General features: G+C 47.3%; 1 protein-coding gene across 4 annotated transcripts in view; it reads right to left on the bottom strand.

Annotated features, from left to right (window-relative positions):
* Positions 1-23,809, bottom strand: part of MYH10 (myosin heavy chain 10) — a 121,568-nt gene that overhangs the window by 58,260 nt on the left and 39,499 nt on the right. For 3 of the 4 annotated variants that reach the window (XM_077746907.1, XM_077746908.1, XM_077746909.1), the window contains exons 4-6: positions 19,018-19,120; positions 12,146-12,238; positions 1,874-1,937 (exon numbers count right to left, since the gene is read on the bottom strand). In XM_077746907.1, the coding sequence (XP_077603033.1) occupies positions 1,874-1,937; positions 12,146-12,238; positions 19,018-19,120 (260 nt within the window). Of the gene's footprint in view, positions 1-1,873; positions 1,938-12,145; positions 12,239-18,432; positions 18,463-19,017; positions 19,121-23,809 lie in introns of all 4 variants that reach the window. The other variant, XM_077746906.1, reaches the window with a different exon arrangement.

Below are 23,809 nucleotides of genomic sequence, written 5' to 3'. Positions count from 1 at the left end.
CCTCTCTCTGTGTCTGTAGAAATTTAACTCGTAAAAGGTTTTCTTTCTCTGACATATACTAAGCCTCCTGCGAGTAACCGTTCTGAAGGATTAAAACATCTGAGTGAGAAAGGAAAACGTACGCACTCATCTCCAGGACTCACAGCCTGTGAGGGTGTTCGCTCACCCCACCTGGCCCTCGTCTGGGTCACGGTCACAGGACACAGCACTGAACAAGGAACTCTCACAGGACACAGCACTAAACAAGGAACTCTAACAAGCTATAAAAAAATGAGGTCGAGCCATTGAAGGCCAAAATAGCCTTACAGGAGTTTATCACAATTTTATGAACAAAGAAACCAATGAAACACTTGGTTTTGAGAAACCAATTTTGAGAAAATTACTCAAAATAACGTAGCTCATGAACTACAGGGATAGGAATCAAAGCTCGGCTGGACCCCGGGAAATTCACTGGGCCATCGTGAGCCCGGCACACGCAGCCTCACACAAGTGGCTCCAGCCCCTTCTACACCCACTTTCCAAATACGCTGAGATGGCCCTGACCAGACTGACCAGGGCCCCCTCTTGCTGGTCGCTGCCGGTCGCACGCCAGCGGCTCACCCCCAACCTGCCCCTGCGTTCCAGACCACAGCACATCCGCCTGTGCGCTGGGGGTGCTAGTCACCCTGGGCTGTCACACAGTCTCCGTTTCTCTGTTCTGGAAGATGGCCACCTCTTCTGAAGTCAGCTTTCCCTTCATGTCATCAGAGTGAGTTCACTGTGTAAAAATTAGATTATCCCAGACACAATGTCTACATTTGGGGGGAAATGCGTTCACAGGAAGGCTTCTGGAGCAGGACCAACGTGAAGAAACTCAAAATTCGTTCCCTGGTCCTTCCCCAGTGCTTCCTGTACTTTCCCGCTCTGAGCTACCCAGAGACCTAAGATACAATTCTGAATTATCCCTCACCTGAGGGATTGAAACATTGTATTTCTATCAGTGGGTCTCTGACACTGGTCACAAGTGGCAAGAGAACTGTCACCTGTATCCTTCCTAACTGGCACACTGTCATTCAGAATCCTTTCCAGCTTATTCTTAATTTTTTTAGAAGTTTATTTTTGAGAGACAGAGTGTGAGTTGGGGAGGGGCAGAAAGAGAGGGAGACACAGAATCTGAGGCAGGCCCCAGGCTCCGAACTGTCGGCACAGAGCCCAACGCGGGGCTCGAACCCACAAACTGTGAGAACACACAAAGTGAGCCAAGGTCGGATGACCAACCGGCTGAGCCACCCAGGTGTCCCTTACCTCTTTAATCAAAGTAATTCTATGAAGACTTCTCCTTTTTTTAGAGCCACTCTGTGCGGGTGACATTTCCAAGGACTAACCTGTATACTTGACATTTGTCTTTCCTCTAGTTACAGTCTGTGTAACACTAACTGAAACTACCTGAACCGTGCACTTGGTGAAGTCTTGTCTGGGGGAGTACACGCCCCTCCCACTATACCATAAGCAGACGGTAAACAAGGGCTAACCCAACGCTGACTCAAGAGTGGTTCAACGTGATGGTGCTCGCCTCCAGGCTCTGACCACACCAGCGTTTCCTGGGTTCACGCGCAGATAACTCTCCCCTCAGTGGGCCTCTCCACTGCCCCAGCCACGTGAACACGGTACGGACTGACGTGCAAAACCACCACCACCACGACCACCACCAAGTGTATTAATACGCGCTTTGGCATTAATACTCAGTAGCTGGAAGTGTCTGACCACGTCACGATGTCTCTGGGCTTCGACCTGATCACCTGGGGGACGGGAGGGTATCGCACAGGCCTGCCCTGAGCCCGGAGGAAGACGAACTCACTCTTCAATTTAGGCTGTGTGGTTATGAAAAGGATACATGTTTCAATGTTGGCCCCCACGATGTAGCCAGTTACATCAAAGTTGATGCGGATGAACTTGCCCTGAAAATAAATCACAAGAAAACTGAAAGTAGTTAAAGACACAGAGGATAGGAACACTGTAGGAGAGTAACAAGCCAACTTGCCCTAAGTATCCACGAGTTGGTTACAAAAATGAGTCTTAATTACTGCCTCGAATAGAAATACAAGGGAAAAGCCTGAATAAGTTCCCAAAGGCAGAAATTGGACAGGCTACGTTCCTGGACGGTGACATAGTAAAAATAAGACCCTAACTAATCATTTAGAACTTTTAAAAAGCTCTCCTATGTAATCTGAGATAAGAGAGATTTAACAGCATTAGAGGAACACTGTATCCGGCCCTAATAGAATTACTTCTTTAAAAAATGATGGAATAGTCTGAGGAGACAGTTTTGCAAATCCCTAAGGAATACTAGTCTCCCCACGAGGCAGAGAACTGTTTAAAGAAACAGAAGACGGATTGTTTTGTAACTCATTTTACAAAGTTCCCGTAATACGGAATATCCAAAGTGGTAAAGCTGTCATAAAAATAAGAAAGCAAAAATTAAGTGTATCTCCCCTAAGAGATGAAGACCAAATTAAACCCTTTGCAGTAAGTAAAGAAACCTAACAATGGCAATGATGTAAACACTATACACTCGCTCATCACCCAAGTGTCGAGGGACTGGAGGGCTTTCCTTGGGGGAAACGGACAAGCTGATTTCACGATTTATAGGTAAATAGAAAGGATGTAAAAACAAAAACAAAAACAAAAAATCACAACAATGTTGAGAAAGAGGACCAGAGCTCAGGGACTCCTAGATTTCAGAAAGCTCTTAAGTTTATTAGGACAGATTGGTATCGGTGGGAGGCTAGAATACAGATCAAGGGATCAGAAGAGAGTCCACAAATAGACCACACGGGTACAGTCAATTCACCTTCAACAAAAGGGGCCAAGGTAATTTAATAGAGAAAGCCAATCTTTTCAACAAACGGTGCTTGAAAAACATGTAAAATGAAACCAAAAGAACCTAGACCCTTCTTCACACCACATAAAAAAATTAACACAAAAAAGATCATAAACCTAAAAGTATGGGCTAAACCTGTAAAGCTTATAAAAGAAAAATAAGAGACAATCATTTATGACCTCAACGCAGAAAAATGTTTTAGAAAAAATGCAAAGAGCGTGAACCTTTAGGGTTTATCAATTAGAAACTGATAAACTGGGTTTCCTCAGAATCTAAAACTTCTGTTCTTCAAAAGACACTAAAGAAAATGAAGACAGATACCACACACTGGGAGAGAATATTTGCAAAATACCTACCCGATAAAAGACTTATTCTTACAATATATAAAAAAGCTCTTTTAACTCAACAACAAGACAGACAACCCAAGGAAAACATTGGGGAAAATATTTATATGGTTACTTCACCAAAGAAGATATGTAAATGGTCACCAGTCTATGAAAAGATGCTCCACATCATGAGTTACTAGAGAAAAGCAAAATAAAATGAGCAGAAAGAGATACCAGCACATGCCCACTAAAATGGCTAACATTCTGAAGCAAGACCAGCAAGGAGACAGACCCAGAACTCTCCGAGACCATGGTAAGAATACAAAATGGCATAGCCACTTTGGAAAGTCTGCCAGTTTCGTATAAAGTGAAATCTACATCACTGTACGTGCCTGCGATCCCAATCCTAGTGACCCACCCAGGACAAACGTAACACTTGCGTGTAAACGTTCAAAGCCATTTGATTCTCAATGGCCCTCCAATGGAAACAACCTAAGTCGACAAGGACATAGCGGTACACTCACACAGTGGAGTATTACTGAGCGGTACAAAGGAACAAACCAGTGACACCCAACAACGTAGATGGTTCTTGCACGAAAGAAGCCAGACCTAACGCAGGACTCTGTGGGAGTCCATTCACCAGGCATTCTAAAGAAAACAGACCAGAGACAAAACAGATCAGTGGTTCCCAGCGCCGGGGCAGGAGGACGGAACGGACTACACAAAGGCAAAAGGAAGCTTTCCCAAGTGAAGGAATAGTCTCCCTCTGGGCCACAGTGCTGGGCTCCCTACGAGACACAACTGTCCAACTGTACACCTAAAAGGAGTGAATTTTATTTGATGTAAACCTCAGCTTAATTTTTATAAATCATCAAGGAAGGTATCTTAGGACCCTGTAAATAATTTTAAAATTTAAAATTTTAAAAATATACTTAGTTCCTTCTATTTACTATGAACAGGTTACACGCTGGCCCACACCCTTCCACTGGGCGTCCGGTCCACACACCCATGCTCTTACCTACCAAGACCCTTCTCACGTCATGCCTACATTTATCAAATAAATATATGCCCTATGTATAAAAAAGGAGTACCTACTTTTGGGATGCTACTGCAGAAACTTTTGAACTAAATTATATGCAAATTATACCTCAGTAATGTTGACTTTTGCAACTCAAAATAAGAGAATAATTCACTAAAATCAATATTTCATTTTTAAATGTCTACTTCTTTACTTGGAGACAGAGAACACGAAAGTAGGGGGAGGGCAAAGAGAGGAAGAGAGAATCCCATCAGGCTCCGAGCTGTCAGCTCAGAGTTCAACACAGGGCTCGATCCCAAGAACCATGAGATCATAAACTGAGCCAAGGCTGAGAGTTGGATACTTAATTGACTGAGTCACCCAAGTGTCCCCATAATATTTTTTGCTCAATATCATGCACATTCACAGAGAGCTCACCCCATTTTCCAATTAAAAACACTGTAGGGGTGCCTGGGTGGCTCAGTCAGTTAGGCATCCGACTTTGCCTCAGGTCATGATCTCACGGTTCGTGAGTTCGAGCCCCATGTCAGGCTCTGTGCTGACAGCTCAGAGCCTGGAGCTGCTTCAGATTCTGTCTCCCAATCTCTCTGCCCCTCCCCCACTTACACTCTTTCAGAAATAAACAACAACAAAAAACAACAACTCTGCAAACCGAGCTAGGAAAACAAGGTGAAAAGGGAATGCATGTGGGGAGATCTCCAACACGACTTTCTGCTGGAGGACCAACAAATGACGGGGCAGGCATGTAAATTCTCCCTCGGGCTCCTGTGCCCTCCTCCTGGGTCTTCCGCCCCCACCACCATGGAAGTAACCTGCTGTGCATTATCTGAAAGCTCTGCTCTGCCCGGGAATGCACGGCTGGTTCAATGCAGCCAGAGAGCCAGGCCACCCACATCAGACGTTCCACAGAGGGTTTGCCTCAGACGCCGCTAACACCCACAGTGCTCAGGAGGGAGGGGAGAAGCACCATTCCTGTAGGACGCAAAGGCCTTTTGTGACCAACAGCCTCTTTCTACCTCTCGCAGAGCCACGTAGAAAATGCCTGACTACACAAGAAATGGTCCCAACGCAGGCTAAACCACGGGTCTGACTGGGCATATGGGGGCGACAGAACAGAACTCGTGAAACCAGGTTTCTGGAAAATCAAGATGGTGCCCGTCTGCAGTCACTGCAATGCCCTCTGGCCGAAGTTCATGAGGTTAACACTTTCCTTTCCATCTCAAATCACAACACAAATTCGTCTGTTGGGGGCCAGAGAACACTTTGCATTTTCTTCTACAGAGACCCTGCTAATTAGAGTCACAAAACAAAACTGAGGAATTGCTCGCTTGGGGGGTTGGTTTTGTTTTGGGGGGAGGCGTGAGAGAGAAAGTTTTGTGTAGATTTTTTTTTAACAGGAGAAAACTTTTCTCCTCCTTTTGAGAAAGGCTCTTGTGAGGTCACACAAGTACTATTTTATGCAAGTAACCATTTCGCACAAATCGTACCATCACGGCATCAAGAGATGCTGACCTAATGGCCCCCGCGCGGAAGCAGAATCACGAGGCTGTGATTCTTTCGACACCTGAGGGACATGGTGGTAGGGCCCCTCCAAAGGACAGAGGGGCTGTGGGGACACAGAGAACAGCCTCATATGGTTAGGAGAGAGAAAGCTTCGCAGAAGAAGTACCGCTGGAGCTGAGTGATCTTACAGTGTCTATTAGTTTGCCTGAAGCTGCAGGGTCAGTAATGGGAGGCTCCACACGGGTTCGTCTGCAGGCTCGCTGGAGGAAAACTACTGCGAACACTACTAGCCCCGGACACACCGCAAGTGGATTCCGACCCCTCGGCTACAAGGAAACAGGTGTTTTCCAGAGACAGGATGTTCTCGGCCAGCAGCTATCCACAGCGGCACCTGAAGGCCCCTGTATGCTCCCGATGACAGGTTCCCTTCAAGCCCGATCTAGAGGAATGAGAGAGATTTAATCTGGAGGCCAGATGGTGGCGTCAAAGGCTCCAGCTACCATGACCTCCAAACTATACCTGCAGCTTTGTTAATTAGCAAGATGGGTTTCCATGTCAACTAAGGGGTCTGCATACGTAGTACGTAACAGACAGGAGCGTTCCTGGGGTAACTGGTAACATGGACTGACTGGAAATACACAGACGCCCCCAGTCTGGCGTGAACAACAGGCTGAGAGTCCAGAAAGGCCCGGACGCTGCTGTGTCTGTTAAGAAGGCTGCCTTGGGCTCGATGCTAGACTGGGTTCCGTACTGTCTCCGACATGGTCACCTCTGCCCCCGGGAATCTTTAGGGGAAGGTTGGGAATACTAAAGAGACAAGAGTGACTGCCTTCAATTTACTTACAAAGCTGTTTGTAGTGTCTACTTGGTTATAAATACTTGTGCGGGTGCAGAACACCAGTCATCTGGTAACCCAGTGGCAGGCAGGGCACCAGGGCCTTAGTCGGGCTCTATCGAGGCTCACGATCTACCAGAAAGGTACATAAAATTGGGGACTGCCAAAATGGCTTCATTCCGTTTGGGGGCGGGGAGGGCAAAGAGATTTCTGCACAAATACAGAGCGATTCCCGCTAAAACCTGCGAGAAGATGTATCTGCTGATATAAGTCAGAACCTGAACTCGCTGTTTTAAAAGTTTCATTACAAGAGAGTCCTATCACATCAATCTCCTGCATCTGGAATGCATCTGACGTCTCCGTAAACAGAACGGAGCTAACTGTGAACGATTATTTTCATAAGGGTAATGCTCCCCTCAAAGAATCCCCTTTAATACGTACCATATGGGACCATCTTTGAAAGGAAAAGATAGTCTTCAGGAAATGATTCGTCTATAGCAGATCAAAGAAATGGAAACAAATGGGTTCTAAAGGGGACAGAGTTTGTAGTTTCAAATATCTCCACTGCGAGAAAGGACAACGCGCAATTCCACTGCACACGTGACCTGTTTCTCCGCGTCTCGCGGCTCCTCCGGGGAGAAGTGGGGCGCTGCCCCCGGCACGAGGCCCGTCGCGTCCACAGGCGTCCCTTCGGGGATCTCGAACGACCCCCGCGTCCACACCCGGGGCACGCGGGTCCCCAGCGGGCCCGGCGCACGCAGGCCGCTCGCGGACTCCGCTGCACGCCCGGGCACGCGGCCATCGGTGCCGAGGTGTAAGACCCGGATGAAAGGGAGCCTCAGGAGGCCAGGAGCTTGCGTTCTGCCCACGGATATGTTCCCCGGGCCTGGGCCGGTGTGTGGCACCCAGAGGGCAACCGCATCCTAACTGAGCGCGTTCCGTAACTTCCAGAAGCCTCCCGGCTACGCTCACACGCGAAGCGCCACGCCAGGAACCAAGGCTCGCGAGAACAGGCTGACGCCCCGCCGCGCGATCTCGCGAGGCCGCGCGAGACGGCAGGACGGCAGAGCGGCCGGCCAGCGATGGCGCGAAGGGCTGTGCGGCAAGTGAGAAGGTCGCGGCGCGGCCAGTGACGGAGGACCGGCCTTGTCGGGCGTTTAGGAGAGACAGGAGGGCACCTGTGGACAGATCGGGAATACGTTCTGGTGGAGCGACCTGCAGGGTGCAGTCCAGTCCGGACACCGGCCACGCGGAACGGCGGAGTCCAGGAGGATTTTCGTTATTTTTACGCCTCCGCGGCCGGGCGGCTCGACGGCCCCACACACGGCCAAGACGTAAGGAACACGTTTCGAGTAGAAAAGCTTCCATCTGGAATGCGTTAACTCCGAGACACCTCCATTGTGACCGCCAAACGGCAAGGACGAAGGGGCACCAAGTGCCCGGCAGAGGGCGGGAGCTCAGAGCTGAATCACAGGACAAGATGGAAATTCCGGAAGACATGATTAAAAGATGGGCCTACACGGGCCCCCCGCCGACGCCGCGAGCAGCAGAGTGCTGGCAGTGCCCGCACACAGCCGCCAAAGGAGGCTTTAACCTAGCTGAGCTCCTGTCCCCTACTTTTTATGGAACCACGAAAATCGACTACTCGTAGCTTTGTGCGGCTCATGCCTCAGGATAGTTTGGTAGCTAGCTACGCTATTTATTTGAAAAGTCCTACAAATATCAATACAAAGTTGACTTTGTAAGAATTACAGCCTAAAGGCAACTATTTTATTTTTTTGAATATTTATTGAGAGCGCGCATGACTGGGGAGGGGCAGAGAGAGGGAGACGGAGGATCCAAAGCAGGCTCTGTGCTGTCAGCAGAGCCCAAAGCCGGTCTCCAGCCCAAAAACCGATAGATCATGACCTGAGCGGAAGTCAGACGCTCAACCGCCAAGTCAACACTTAAAAAACACTTTTGTTTCTCGGTTGAACTATGTGTAGGAACACTGCCTTAATGAAAAATGTTTTTCTTAAAAGATTAGCTTTAAAAAAATTTTTAACTTTATTTCTGAGAGAGAGAGAGAGAGAGAGAGAGAGAGAATCCAAAGCAGGCTCCGCACCCATCAGCACAGAGCCCAATGCAGGGCTCAAACTCATGAACCATGAGATCATGGCCTGAGCCGAAACCAAGAATTGGATACTTAACCAACTGAGCCACGCAGGCGCCCAAAAGATTAGCTTTTAATGGATTAGACTGAACAAGAAGTTTGGGAGGTGGAACTTCAGCTCAAAAAGGGTTTACTGAGGATTTAGACTGCGTAGGTGTTCTTGCTGGCAGGGATCTTGCCAGAAAACCACCTAAGAAATTCTTCCTGCCACTAGGATGTCAAACAAGTTCCTCCCAGAATTGTTTACATCAACCTTCAGAATAGGATGCATAAATAATAAGCTTTAAGGAGGCTCGTGTATAGTAATTACTTTGCAAATAAATTTCAAAAAGTGATTACCTTGATTCAGACATTTAAAGAAACAAGCTGGAGCAGGGGTTTTCAACCTCGACATAATGGACATTTTGGGCTGGATAATTCTTCGTCATGGGGCCCGTCCTGTACACCGTTGGATGTTTAGCAGCATCCCTGACCTCTACCCATTGCCTGAACCGAACCACCAGAACTGCCTCCAGATACTACCAAATGTCCCTTGAGGGTCTCCAATTGAGAACCGCTAATCCAGAGTATTGCAAATTATAGATTATAACCTGCTTTGGTCAATACAGAGATCTCTGTAATGACATGTGGCAGCCAACTTCTGAGATGGCCTCAGTGACCCCCAACTTCTGGTACTTCTGTCACCGTGCAGTCCCCTCCCACTCTGTATTGGGGTGGTCAGTGTGGCCAGCAAAATACATCAGAGTATTGGCACGTGACTCCCAAATCATAAGTTTTTATTGATTTGAGAGAGCAAGCAAGACAGCGGGGGAGAGGCAGAGAGAATCCCAAGCAGGCTCCACGCCGTCAGTGCAAAGCCCAACGTGGAACTCGAACTCATGAACTGCAAGATCATGCCCTGAGCCAAGGTCACGTCAGATATGCTCAACCAAGTGAACCGCCCCAGTGCCCCAATAATTTATCTCTTCCAAGCAAAGATGAGACAAATAGGCACAAAATGGTTTCTCTTGAATTTAAAGTGTGCCTTGGCTCAGGGGGAATCAGAATAGACTGGCAACTTGATTTATGTGGTAAAATAAAGCATTTTCCACTAAGAAATCCTTGTAAATATGGGGCGCCTGGGTGGCTTAGTCGGTTAAGCGTCCGACTTTCGCTTAGGTCATGATCTCGCGGTTCGTGGGTTCGAGCCCCGCGTCGGGCTCTGTGCTGACTGCCAGCTCAGAGCCTGAAGCCTGTTTCAGTCTGTGACTCCCTCTCTCTCTGACCCTCCCCTGCTCACGCTGTCTCTCTCTCTCCTAGAAATAAAAAAAAAAAAAAAAAAATTTATAAAAAAAAAAAAAACACTCTTTAAAAAAAAAAAAAAAAAGAAATCCTTGTAAATCTGAACAGAGATTCACATACCAAAGCTGGTAGATCACTGTGTCTTCTATCCCGTGATATAGCCACTAAACACAGGGCTCTCGGGAGGAAGAATTTAAGATTTAAATGTGGCTCAGGCTTAGCGAGGATGATAAAACCGTAGAAATGAACCTTCGCTGCCCCAGATCTTTTATAAACCCTGAAGTCACAGCCATACTTCCTCCTGACACAGATATATGTTATTCCATTTTGTACCTAAAAAGCTAAAATAATGACCTAATGAACTTAGATGAAGCGAATCTTCAAAATTTTATCTTACTAGGAATAAACAACACTCTAAACAAATAGGTTCCTATTTCCTCTGTAATGTGGGAAGCCTCCTGCACTTAAATTACCTCTTTGGGTGCTGTGGGCTGAGTCATGTCCCATCTCGATTTTTTTTTTAATTTTTAAAAAATGTTTATTTTTGAAGATGACAGAGCATTTGCGGGGTAGGGACAGAGAGAGGGAGGGAGGGAAACAATCTGAGGCAGGCTCTAGGCTTCGAGCACAGAGACCAATGTGGGGCTCGAACCCACAAACTTTGACATCGTGACCTGAGCCGAAGTTGGAGGCTCTACTGACTGAGCCACCCAGGTGCCCCCCCATCTCAAATTCTTATGTGTAAGCCCTAACCCTCCTGCCTCAGAACAGGACTATATTTGGAGAGCGGGTTTTTACAAAGATAATTAAGTTAAAACCAGGTCACTGGGGCCTTAGTCCCACACGACTGGTGTCCTCACAAGGAAAGAACAGGACAGACGCACACAGAGGAAGGACCATCCCAGTGGACACCAGGATGGTGTCCATCAATAAGCCACAGAGAGGGGCCCCAGAAGAAACCAACCTTGCCACACCTCGACCCTGGACCTCCAGCCTCCAATAGTGAGAAAATCAAGTTCTGCTGTTTCGGGCCCCCAGTCTGGGGTGCTCTTCAAGGCAGTCCTAGCAACTCATACTCAGGCTAGCTAGCTACCTTCGGGCTCACTGGCCTTCTGTGATTTCGTATCTAGCTGCTTCCACTGATCACACAACCCAGGCCACCAGGAAATCAACATGAACGCCAGGACTTCACATTATCCTCAGAGTAAAACGGTATGTCACGGTGATACCAGATTCCCGCAGCTTATCCATCAAGGAGTCATTAGTAAAGTCTCTTTTGATGTGGCCTGGACTTGTACAAACACTTCTAATATGAGAGGAGGGAGGGAAAACATAGAATTAACTCTAATGATTTAAGTAGAAATAACTGTAATTGAAGCCCCTCTCCAGTCTCTGGAAAATGGTCACTGAATCTTGAGAACTGTAATTCAAGGCAAGAAGTTTACAGCGGGCATGCCCATTTTGTGGAATAGGATTTTAGAGAAGATTTGGCGCCGATGCATCGATCAGGCGTAGCTGGACGGGGGACATATCGCTTAGGAGAACAGCCTCACGGAAACGGTGGTAGTTGGTCAAACAGAGGGAGAGGGGAGAGGTTTCTAAGAATTAAGAAAGCCAAATTTTTAGACAGGAGTATTTTTAGAGAGAAGTAATTCTTAGAGAGAAGTGAGAGTATTGTCGCATCCTCCTGACGTCCATACTCCATAGAAACAGCAAGTATAGGAAAGACCGTTGACTACACTGAATGCCAACTTGGTTTGTGGACCGTTTACATTCCCGGGACTGCTCTGCATGCATCTCACGTAATCTCCACGCCCTCCCAGCAACAAGTATTATATATAGATCATCCCCAAAGATGAAGAAGTTCAGAGAGGCTACTAATCATCTACCTGTACAACACACAATTATATACAGCAAATATAGGATTACAGTTACTTGCGCATTTTTTCCTTTTTAAAATGCAAATCTACTAGAAGCTTTCAAAATACGTGTGACTAATCATGTTTCTACAGCACTGTGCTGTCTGTACCACATCTTTTATCAGCCTCTCCCTAAAATCTAGGGAGAAAAGTACTCTCTCTGTTGGATCGCAGGAGAGGTTTCACTGGAAATCTGAGAAATTACAAGTTTCAGGTGCTTTCAAACTTACAAAACGAGATGAGTTATCATTTTTCACAGTCTTCGCGTTTCCAAATGATTCCAGGATTGGATTCGCTTGTAAGAGCTGCCGTTCGAGTTCCCCCTAAAAGACATTACATTACACACATAACACACACACACACACACACACACACACACACACACACACACACACACACACACAAAAGCAGATTAGGTTAATCTAACATCTTTACTTCAATCCTGGGCAGAGGGAAGAAAACAAAACAATAAATTTCCTCTTTTTCTCAGTGCTTTCGTTCTGTTTGCCATCTTGTACCCTTTGTGGCTTTATTCTCAGTCATATTAGGCTCTGCTANCCCCCTCAAAAACACATAATTACACACATAAAACACACACACACACACACACACACACACACACACACACACACACACACACACAAAAGCAGATTAGGTTAATCTAACATCTTTACTTCAATCCTGGGCAGAGGGAAGAAAACAAAACAATAAATTTCCTCTTTTTCTCAGTGCTTTCGTTCTGTTTGCCATCTTGTACCCTTTGTGGCTTTATTCTCAGTCATATTAGGCTCTGCTAAAGGGAAAAACATTAGCACGTGTAAAGTGACCGGAAGGGGAAGAAGAAGTCACACTGAACACAGCAGATCAATTTGAGGGCAGGGCACATAAATAAGGCAGAGAATTGTGAAAACAAAACAAACTGGTTTTCATGAAATGAAATGAAATTTAGCATGACACTTCAATTAAGGACATATTAATACTTACACTTCTGTTTATTTTTATGCTGCCTTGCTCCAATGCCTTAAGGCAGACAATTCTAATAACCACCACTATCCTGGTGGTAGATGTTTGTCATTTTTCCAAGGGCTTCACGTGATATCCTAATAACGCAGACAGGACGATGTCCTCACCTCCACTTTCAGAGAGGACGGAGATGAGGGTGCTGCTGACTTTTGCTCAAATTTAAAAGGCTTACTGTAGAGTATGTGATAGAATATAGGCTTTATGCAGTGCCCTTGCTTATGTGCAAATTCGGCTAGAAAATAGATTCCACAAACAGAAGGTAAGTATATTAATATGCGCTTTAATCATGGAACACAAGAGAAAGCTGCATGGGAAAGCAGGATGCCATTTCCGGCTGTGGAAAGCACTAGAAAGTGGTGGTGTGTTCCTGGAACGTAATTTTAGAGTTGCATCATAGGACTTCCATACATCTGCTTTTTCCAAACACAAATCTTACCCCTGTGTTTTAAAATTCCACAGTGTTCTAGACCGAAAGATGGGATGTCAAACCACTAGCAGATTAGATTCTCTGAGCAGAGGAGGGATAAAAGGATCCTCACGCAAGGATCTTAAACTGCCGGCCAGTCGCTCTGTGAGCAGTACACGATCAGATCCAAAAAGAACAAACATACACCGTGCGCAGTGCTGGCGTCTAACTCTGGAACTGGACTCCTTCGCTCAGCCACAAGGGTGGGGACATGCTCCGAAGGCACAGGACCCCGCGAGGTATGCTCCCCCCACAGGGAGCATACCTGATCTGAACTGCCCAGATCTTCACAGGTGTCGAGTGCCGTCTACAATGGTGTTCAACAGAAATCTGGCAGGAACTAGTCCCGTTAGAATCCGAGGGATGAACCTCCTCTCTTGGCATTCGAGAATATGCTCCCTGCAGTGGGAGTCTCCCAGGTTATGGACTTCACAGCACCAGATCATCTCTGCTGTAAAGGTTTCTAAACCTTGTAGGCTCCCCTGGGTTCTCACACGTGGTATCCCGGGCAACCACTTTGAACAACGGAGAGGCATCATTAAGAGGCATCCTTCCAGGGGTGCCTGGGTGGCTCAGTCAGTGAAGTGTCCGACTTCAGCTCAGGTCCCGATCTCGTGGTTTAGGAGTCAGAGTCCCACGGCGGGCTCTGTGCTGACAGCTCAGAGCCTGGAGCCTGCTTCAGATTCGATGTCTCCCTCTCTCTCTGCCCCTTCCCTGCTCTCACGCTCTCAAAAATAAACGTTAAAATAAAAAATAATAAAAAGAGCCATCGTTCTGTAGTCTAACAGAGTGCCTTTCCCCTGGAGGTCAGCAGTCACCTAGATCAATGTGCCCACGACTGGCAGCTTACAAAGCCCTAGGTGTATAAGCTCTGCAAAAATTGGGCTCTAAAGGGTTTCTTGCCCCACTCAGTCTGTGATCAACATGTAGAAACTCAGAAAAACAGTGACTTTTCGTAAGCAGGGCATTACATTTACACTAGACACCTACTGCTAGTTAGATCTAGGAACTAGGCAGAATATAGGCTGCTGAGAATTACACGCCATCATCCTGCCAAATCCTAATAAAAATAATTTCAATGATATTCCGCCTTTCAGCTGTTTTCCTACCGTGGAGGTTGAGTATTGCAGATCTTATTTTACTATTCCCGAGACGTGGCTACAAGGAGTCTTTTCTCCTTTGTGTGAGCACATGTGAATGTGCTCACGTGTGTGATCTACCAATTCCATCCTTTCTCCTGCTGGCTTTTTAAGAACTGGCTGGAACCCCTGAACCTAGCTCAGTGTCAGATCCAGAGGATGAGCCAGGGAGTGTCTGCTGAATGAATGCGTCATCAGATCTCCTGAAATATTCTAGCAGCATTGAGGGAGGGGACAGTGCAGAGCCAAAGTGGGCAGGAAGAATCAGGCAGAGGGTCTGCAACGGTCCCCACACAACCTGCCGCTTGGGCCACTTCTGTGTCGTGGTCCTGTCCTTCTCAGGGTCGTGGTATTACTTCTCTCCCAATGGGCTGGTGACATCAATAGGACCAAGCAAAGATCTCCGTAACTCATCAGTGAATCACAAAAAGCTGACCACGAACCTACCATCCCAAAGCACAAGAAGGGTCGTAAATTAAGAAATTACCAGTGAATTTGATCATTTCTGTGCGGTGCAGTTTCACACTTGGATTAAATGGCACTAACCTCTCTCCACCAAATCATGAAGGCAGTTATAAACCATCAGGGGACGGTGACTAAGTGCTAACCCTTCCACCAGATTCGGAGGGGCAGTGGCCCTGGTCTCTATTCTGTACAGTAATGAGGAGGGTCTTTGGGGACGTAGGGGAAAATCATCGCCATCAGCTACTGAAATTGTTTCTACGGTTTTAAGTATTTAGAATCCTATGATGCTTTAAAGGTCTACCAATCATGAAGAAAACTAAACTCTTGAACTTATTATATGATATATTAATATCTATCTGCGATAGGACAGAGGAGTTTGAAGTTGGTTAAAACAAAACAAACAAAAAAGAGCTCTCTGAAAACTCCAATTGAGCCAGCAAGGCTGGGGTCCTGGGCTTTGCAGGGCTGAGCGGGTACAGATGCAGGCGTCCCAGGGCCCCTGGAGGGCTGAACAGCTCGTCGTCACGTTGAGAACCGGAGTGCCCCAGTGCCTGCTGCCAGCGTCCTGTCCTACTTCAAGGCCACTCAGAGCAGTAGACAGGAAATCATCTGGAAGCCGCCATCCAGAGGTGGGGGGCTCGCCAGTCGGCAGGGCAGGCGGGCTGGCCTGGAGGAGTCCTTCTTTGGGGACGGTCAGGCTTTAGAAATCACTGGTGTTTGACTCTGCCCTGGGTTCAGGCTCTGGCACGGTGCTGGACGCTGTGCCAGCCTCCTGAAGGTCTGTAACAGCGACCTGCGGTGAGGGAGCCCGGCACGCAGACTGCTTCACTGGCCAAGTAGGACTTGAACTTGGTTACAAAAAGTGCACCCAAAGTTTGCAGGTAAATGCTTCACGTTTACTGCTTAGTTACTGTGGCCTGAATTCTGAAAACTGATTTCTATTTGTTCCTATTTCCATAATAAGGATTCAGTTTTAAAGGTAAGCACGAAAGCCCGCCAGGATGGCCTAAACAGACACCACGTGCATTGGCGAGGAGACGGGGAAGATGGCAGCGCCCTCATGCTGTGCTGCTGGGAATGGGGGGGTGATTCCTCCAGATGTTAAACCCAATGCTACCATAACCCAGCCAGCCTGCACCCAGGCCCACGCCCAAGGGCACGGAAAACCCAGGTCCACACAAACACTGCACACAAATGTTCCCTGGGGCGTTGTCCACGATGGCCCCCAAGTGGAAACAATCCAAAATGTCTGCCAACAGATGGATGGGTAAACACAATGGGACCCACCTACCGTAAGGGAATACCATTCGGCCAGGCAGAGGGATGGAGCATTTGTACACGCTACGACACAGATACACCTTGCAAACATCATGCGAAGGGAAAGACCACCAGGATTCTGTTCACGTAACATACGCACAACAGACAAATTCGCAGAGACAGGAAGTACACTGATGACTTCTGGGGCCTGGGAGGAAATGGGAGGGGACTCTGAATCGCCTTCTTTTTGGGGGATGAAAACACGCTGAAGTTGACTGTAGGGATTTGTGTTTAACTCAGGGCAGTGAAAATGACGACGCTGAACTGTATGAATGCGTGAAGTCTGAATCTCGATAAAGGTGTTAAAAAACACAAGGAATGAGCAGAGAGACAGAAAAATCAAGGACAGGAGCCTCGAAATGCCTTCCCTTTGTTCTTACGTTGCACACTGCTGACTAGTGACGGAAGGCCAGGCGCGTATACAAATGGTTCCTGGGAGCCTAAGTGCTGCCCGTAAAGTTCAATGTAAATTCACAAACTAGGGACGTGAAACCAAGAGAAATACCTTGTAAAGTATAGACTGCTTGCTGGCAGTCATTCTCAAAACGGGGTGAGGGAGTCCCTGGGAAGGGGGAGCGACTGCGGGCAAAGAAGTCATGTCTTGACATGGCCCTCTGCGGGGTCACCACCGCCCATGAGCATCTCCTGGTCCTCAAGGGGGCTGGACGGAAAAACTGAGGACCAGTGTTCTTCCCAGGCTTCTAGAAACACAAGCACAACACCCACTGGACTAGACTGCTGTCACAATGAATGTGGGAAAAGCAGCCCTGTGGATTCTGCGCAGAGTGAGCTCATGCAGCAGAACATGCAGATCAAGGATGGAGGGAGGTGCGGCCAGGGCAGCTGTCGCCCGTCTTTGAGCAAGTGCCCCTGGGGCCGGAGCCGATCCCAAGTCCAGGGACGCGCATGCTACTCACACAACAGCGATCCGCTCTGGGGTTTAAAATGACATCGAAACAAAATGTCAACAGTAACAGTGTATGTATCCCACAGGGGGATTTGGGAAACCCCCACTCTGGACAGGAATTATTTAATGTGGTTCACTAGCAACCCAAGTGAACGTTAAAAGGTCATTTTAGTGTGTACCTTGAAGGCACAGAGAAAATGCCAATTTCTGGTCTAGAGGCTCCTTCTGCAGTCGGCTAAAGAGCCTTTAAATATCCTTAGGATAACAATGACTCCGTTAACCCTTCCCACTGGTACGAATGATTTGCTATCTACAGCTGAGGACAGAATGTCACAGGCCCTCAGGAAGCACAGCTCTGCTGTCTGAGAGCATCATGAGATTTTTACGGAAGGTTTCTGAAAATCTTGGCATGTAAGATCATCCCTATAGACACTTATGATGCTTTATGTTAACAAGTCATTTCTGTAACCTTATCCTTTCCTGCTTCACATTAGCTCTGTATCACTGTGCTTGTGGCAGACAGACAGACTGAAGCCAGCTGGGGCCAGGGAAAGGGTCAAGTCCAGGACAGACGCCCCTCTCTTCCGGGGTAGTGGGAAACACTCGGTCCATGGCTGTGTTCTGTGGAGCCGGGGCGGCGGGGGGGAGGGGGGGGAGCATTCGATAATCAGGAAGAATTAACACTTTTCCACTACTACCTGCCCTGGATAAACAAAATGATACCTTTACAGATTATATCAACGAGGCCCTCAGCTTAAAACACATACGGGCCATAAAAAACTTTATTAGTTGTACTTTAAAAGCACAACTTCTAGGGCGGCAGCCCCAAACTCAAAAATTTAACGTATGGCAGAAAGCAAGGCTTGTGTGTCTTGAAAGAAGAATTGAAATCATCCCACCGGGCATTTGACACACGCAGCCCTGAGGGGGGGTGGTCAGGCTTCATCAACAGGTGGTTCAATGTCATGATAAAGAGGGCAGAGACATATTCAGACTCATCTCGAAAACAAATTGGAAGCGAAAAGGACATGCTGCTCGCCAAAGAAGACGTCTCTTAAGCAACACATTTTCAAACTCAAATTTCTTTTTCGCAGTGAATTTCACTCACAGCTGCCGGCATGGGTTTCTAAAGGACTCGATCTAGAGACAGAAATTAAGTGCAAACATTCAAGACTAAGAAGCATAAAGAAAAGCACTTGCCTGATGCTTCACTGGTTTTGGCGATTCCTGCTGTTTGTTACAAACAGATAAACGCAAGCGTTAGCAGGTCTGGGACTTTCCCAGGGTGGTGACACAGATAAGTGCCACGTGGCCGTCCACCTCAGCGCTGTGACAGTGGGGCTGGCTGGCACTCCTCGGGGGCCAGCCACCACCTGGGCAGGTCTACGGATTCAGGACCACTGAGCCCTTCTATTCTTACCCCCTTCCTATCATCGACCGCCCCTGCCTCTCCATCCCCGCCTCGAGGTGCTGCAGGAAGTGCCCAGGCTGCCATCCGCGCTCAGAGACCAGCTACAGACCGTCGAGGGTCTTGGCGCAAACAGGCAATCTTCAATCCACTCCTCCCAAAGCTCCGCAAGAAGCCGTGTTAGAGGCTGTTAGAAAACCTAGGTGCTATAGTGCCCCCCCCACCCTGAGTGGAGGAAGTTTCTGGGTGGGGGTCGTGGAGACGAGGGGGCGGTCAGCTCCAGCTGGACGCTGAGCGGCTGTGCTTCCTCAGTCTGGTTTCTGAAATCACGAAAGAACAAACTGAGGCGTTCAAAGAGCAACGGAACGAAAACTTACAGGAATATTATGGTCCTTCCGTCCTTTGTGCGAAGAAGCAACGTGAGCAAGGTACTGAATGACTTTCTTAGTATTTTCTGTCTTCCCAGCACCGGATTCACCCCTGGAAGAAACAGCAACACAGGCTGCCTTAAAGAACGCGGAGCGCACACCTTCTGAAGTCACAGCTCACCAAGTTCAACGCAGTTGGAACAAGAATTGGTAGAAGTGAAAAGGGTACATGGGATAAAAACCGATCAGAAGCTAGAAAACTATTTTTTAAATGGTTTAACGCAAACTTTTTTTTCTTTATCTGGACATGCCAGTGAGACACGGGGAAGTGTTCGCGGCACTGTTTTCTCCGTGGAGTTTGGGGGTTCCACCAGAGAAGTGATCATTTAGGACATGAGGTCACGAAAACGTTCCTCAGCCCCAGAAACCCATCCAGCGCTGGGGGTTTAACGTGGAAGAGCGGGAAGACCTCTGGGCTGCCCCCTGCTGCTCAAGGCCGGGCAAGGNACTGGTCTCGTCGCACCCCCTCCTGCCACCTGCCGGCCTCGCATCCCGGGCTCCCCGGGCAAAGAGCAGGACCCCGTGCGTGTGCGCCTGTTTACTGTGCACTTGTGTTTATTTGTGTTAGTTTCTTTGTAATCCACGGAACCTGGTGCGGTGCCGACCCATGGCCCCCCCGCAGGGTGTAGAGAGAGCGAATGAACACGGTGACTTTGGTTATGAACTGGGACAGACGCCATCACTCTGTACGCTTCAGGTTTCACACCAAGGCCAGCACGTTCCAAAGGCTGCTTTCTAGTTCTACTCAAGTACCGATCCGGAAATTCAGGAAAGCCGCCAGGCACACAGTGCTACTGAGGTTACCGCCTTCTGCTCAAATATCGCAGGGTCCCTAAGATCGGATCAAAGGGAACCGAGCTTCACAATCGATAAAAATCTCATTGGATTAAAGTAAAAAATTTGGGGGGGGGGGGGGCGCCTGGGTGGCTTAGTTTCCCGACTCTTGATCTCAGCTCAGGTCGTGAGCTCACGGTTTGTGAGTTTGAGACCCAAGTTGGGTTCCGCACTGACTGTGGGAAGCCTGCCTGGGATTCTCTCTCTCTGTCCTTCCCCTGCTCATATTTTCTCTTCTCTCACTCTCTCTCAAAATAGATAAACTTTAAACACACACACACACCCATCCCCTGATGATTCTTAAAATCACTGGTAAAATGTAAAAAAAAAAATTAAATTAAAAATTTCATCATCTAATTAGATGCTTCTTTAAAAAGAAAGAAAGAAAGAAAGAAAGAAAAAGCCTAGGGGAAAAAAAGAAAAAAACATGGCATCTGGGGAGCTCAGTTGGGTTAAGCATCTGACTCATGGTTTTGGCTCAGGTCACGATCTCACCGTTCATGAATTTGAGCCCCACATCGCGCTCTGAGCTGACAGCGCAGAGCCTACTTGGGATTCTTTTTCTTCTCTACCCTCTCTTCCCTTCCCCTGCTCTCTCTCAGAATAAACTTTAAAAAAAACCCCTGAAACCCCAAAATGTTGTTCTACACGTAGCCAACTAATAATCCTCTAAGCCTGTTGTATCCAAGCCTTGAAAGTCTAACTCTTCTAACAAACTCCGACCCTTTCTGGAAAGTGTACTCTGAATTGTACGATTTATGTCCACAACTTTAGTTTGTCAGTAGGTTTCCTGGCTGCATTATTTTAATTCTCTGCACCCAGATACCTGCAATCTCAACTGAAGAGGCTCTGGGCAAAGGGAGCCCCCCTGACCAACTAGTTGCACAGCTCTGAGGAAGGAAACTATCTCCTTTGGGCCCCCATGCCACCATCTGTAAAATGTAGGAATCAAGGGCGCTTGGGTGGCTCAGTCAATTAAGTGTCCTGACTTCAGCTCAGGTCATGACCTCACAGTTCGTGGGTTCGAGCCCCAAACTGGTCTCTGTGCTGACAGCTCGGAGCCTGGAGCCTGCTTTGGATTCTGTGTCTCCCTCTCTCTCTGCCCCTCCCCTGCTCTGATTCTCTCTCTCAAAAATAAATATTAAAAAAATTTTTTTTTAATGGAGGAACTGTACTAGAGCCTTTCTAGCTACAAGAGTTGATGATTCTACAAACAACCCACTTACTGATTTATAAGCATATTTTATATAGGAATTTCCTTAACCAGCATCCATTATTATATTAAAAACAGCCCCTTCTGTGTATTACCACCTAGAAGTTTGAATCTTAGGTACTCAAACAGACCAAACTTTCTTTTAAGGGATTCTGCCTGCTGTTCGTGCTTAAAAAGGCCTTACCTGCACCAAGATGGGATCTACCTACAGCCTCAATTTTATACATCTATTATTAGCTCCATCTGTATTTCCTTCCAGAACTTAGATGCCTTCACTTTCTACAATCAAATCTGTAATCCATCTGAAAAAAAGATTATGGCTTGGGGTTAAAATATACTCTTTTTCTCCCAATGATTCAGCCCACATCCCAGGATCAATGGCTGAGAACGACACTCATCACCCTGTGATCTGAAATTCCATCTTATACTGACTTCCTATACATGTGGCTTATTCTAAAGCCCGCACCACATTGCAGCGGTTTTGAAACAGGACTAACCGCAGCTCCCATTATGGTTCTTCTTTAAAAAAAAAAAAATCAAGGGATGCCTGGGTGGCTCAGTCGGATGAACATCTGACTCCTGATTTTGGCTCAGGTCATGATCTAGTGGTTCATGGGTTCAAGTCCCCCATCAGGCTCTGCACTGACAGTATGGAGTCTGCTTGGGACTCTCCCTGTCCCTCCCCCACTCTCTTCCTCTTTCTCTCTCAAAATAAACTGTAAAAAAAAAAAAAAAATCAAGTAGTCTCTGAAGTTTATTTTTTCAGATAAACTTCCAATACTTTTGTTTCCCATGCCACTCTCACCTCTTGCCCGATAAATAAAAAAGAGGTGGAATTTTAAATCAAGTAATACTAACATACTTGCCTTTTTTTTTTTTTTAATGGTAAAGGAGGTCTTCTGTCTCTCGGGTAAATTTTGTGTTTTCTATGTTCACGACAACCAAGGACCGTGTTTGTCCTATACACCTTTGAAACCCTAGTGCCCAGCACTTCAGGGGCTCCGTAAATACCAATGAGTAAATGAATACAAGGTCCTGCACATTTTATTAAGTTTATTCCTAGGCTCCTTTTTATATTTTTTATTCCTGTTATTAACGTCCTTATATTTTCTACCTCACTACCGTTGGCACCTGGACAAGGTGATAAATTTTCATTCACTCATTCAAGAATACTTACAAATCAACCACTGTGTACTGGGCATTCTTCTAAGGGCAAGAGCTAGAATGGTGAACAAAGTCTACGTCCTCAGGGAGCTCAAGTTCAGGGGCAAAGCCGTAAAAAAAGCCACAAAACACAAATAAGCGGAGGGCAAGACATGAGGAGCGCTGTGAGGGCAACAAGGACGCAGCTGGGGTGGGGGAGGAGGCAGAGAGGAGTCGAGAACACTCTCCCGGAGACTCGATGATCGGGTGGAGCCTCCCCAAAAGGGAGACAACAGGCCAGTGAAATCTGGGGGCGCCATGTTCGAGGGGGGGGATGGAGACCCAAACACAAAGGTGTATGTGTGCCAGGAACAGGGCCGCGTAGGATTTGACACAAAAAAACAGTGAGGAAGAGAACTGGGGGCTCAGGATGCAGCAGGGAGGGGGGTGGGGGGGTGTCCCAAGTCGTGGCAAAGAATCTGGATTTCATTCAAACATAATTGCTCAATAGCTAGGATAGTGGTTTTCTCTGTTTGGTTAACTTTGTTCAAAACACTTAGTGCTTCAAGGCTAATCATGACGCTGGCAGTTGTTTTCAAACAAATAACTTTCCTGTTACGCCCAGAAACGAGCCTCTCATTTAGTCTGATGATGACTTGTCTTGAAAATAGTTATGATTGTTCCTTTTCAGCTTGGTTTTGCCTCTGTGGTTTCTCCATGAACTCGTCTCGATTGGACAGGCTTCAGTGTGTCTTTAGAGCTCTTCTTCCCTCCCAGTCACACGCCCCAGGCTGTGCCTCACAACTGCTTATAAACTCTGCCACCTTTTTTCTATTTCGGGTCTAAGGTAACTTTGACATAGAAAATATTACTGCAAAGATGAACGTAACCCAATACCATATGGAGTTCCCAAGAGGGGAGGTAGGAACCCTTCTTTTCCTCATCTTAAAACGCAGACAGTAGTGGGGGGCCTGGGTGGCTCAGCCAGTTAAGCACGGGACTCTTGGTTTCAGCTCAGGTCATGGTCTCGCGGTTCAGGAGTTCAAGTCCCACGTCGGGCTCTAGGCTCATGGTGCGGAAGCTGCTTGGGATTCTCTCTCCCTGTCTCTGCCCCTCCTCTGCTCTCTCTCTCTCTCTCTCTCTCTCAAAATAAATAAACTTAAATTAAAACAATCTTTTAACGTGGATGGTAGCTTCCCACATGTAAGACTGCTGTGAAGGAAAACCACAGTCCATCTAAGGCACATGATTCGTACCCAGTGAACATCACCCAGCACCGCGGACTCAACTCTTCACCCCCCATTCGTGAGGTGCCCTGAGTTCCCAGACTCCGAATTACCTTATGACTCTCTAATGCTAGCATACTGGTTAAGAATGTGCCTACGGTGTCAAAAACGACCGAAGGCTCACATCCTGTCTACCACTTTCCAGCTCCGGTCAAGTGCACAGAGAGAGTCTAGCGCTGCCCTCGGCGAGAAGGGTCTCCGTAAATGGCAAGAGTGCTAATAGCTACGATGAGCATGAGAATAGTCACAGAAGTAAATAAAAAAA

The sequence above is a fragment of the Crocuta crocuta genome, unplaced genomic scaffold (genome assembly GCF_008692635.1).
Source record: "Crocuta crocuta isolate KB4526 unplaced genomic scaffold, BGI_CrCroc_1.0 scaffold139, whole genome shotgun sequence".
NCBI classification, from domain to species: Eukaryota; Metazoa; Chordata; class Mammalia; order Carnivora; family Hyaenidae; genus Crocuta; species Crocuta crocuta.
This window is presented reverse-complemented; position numbering and strand designations above follow the sequence as displayed.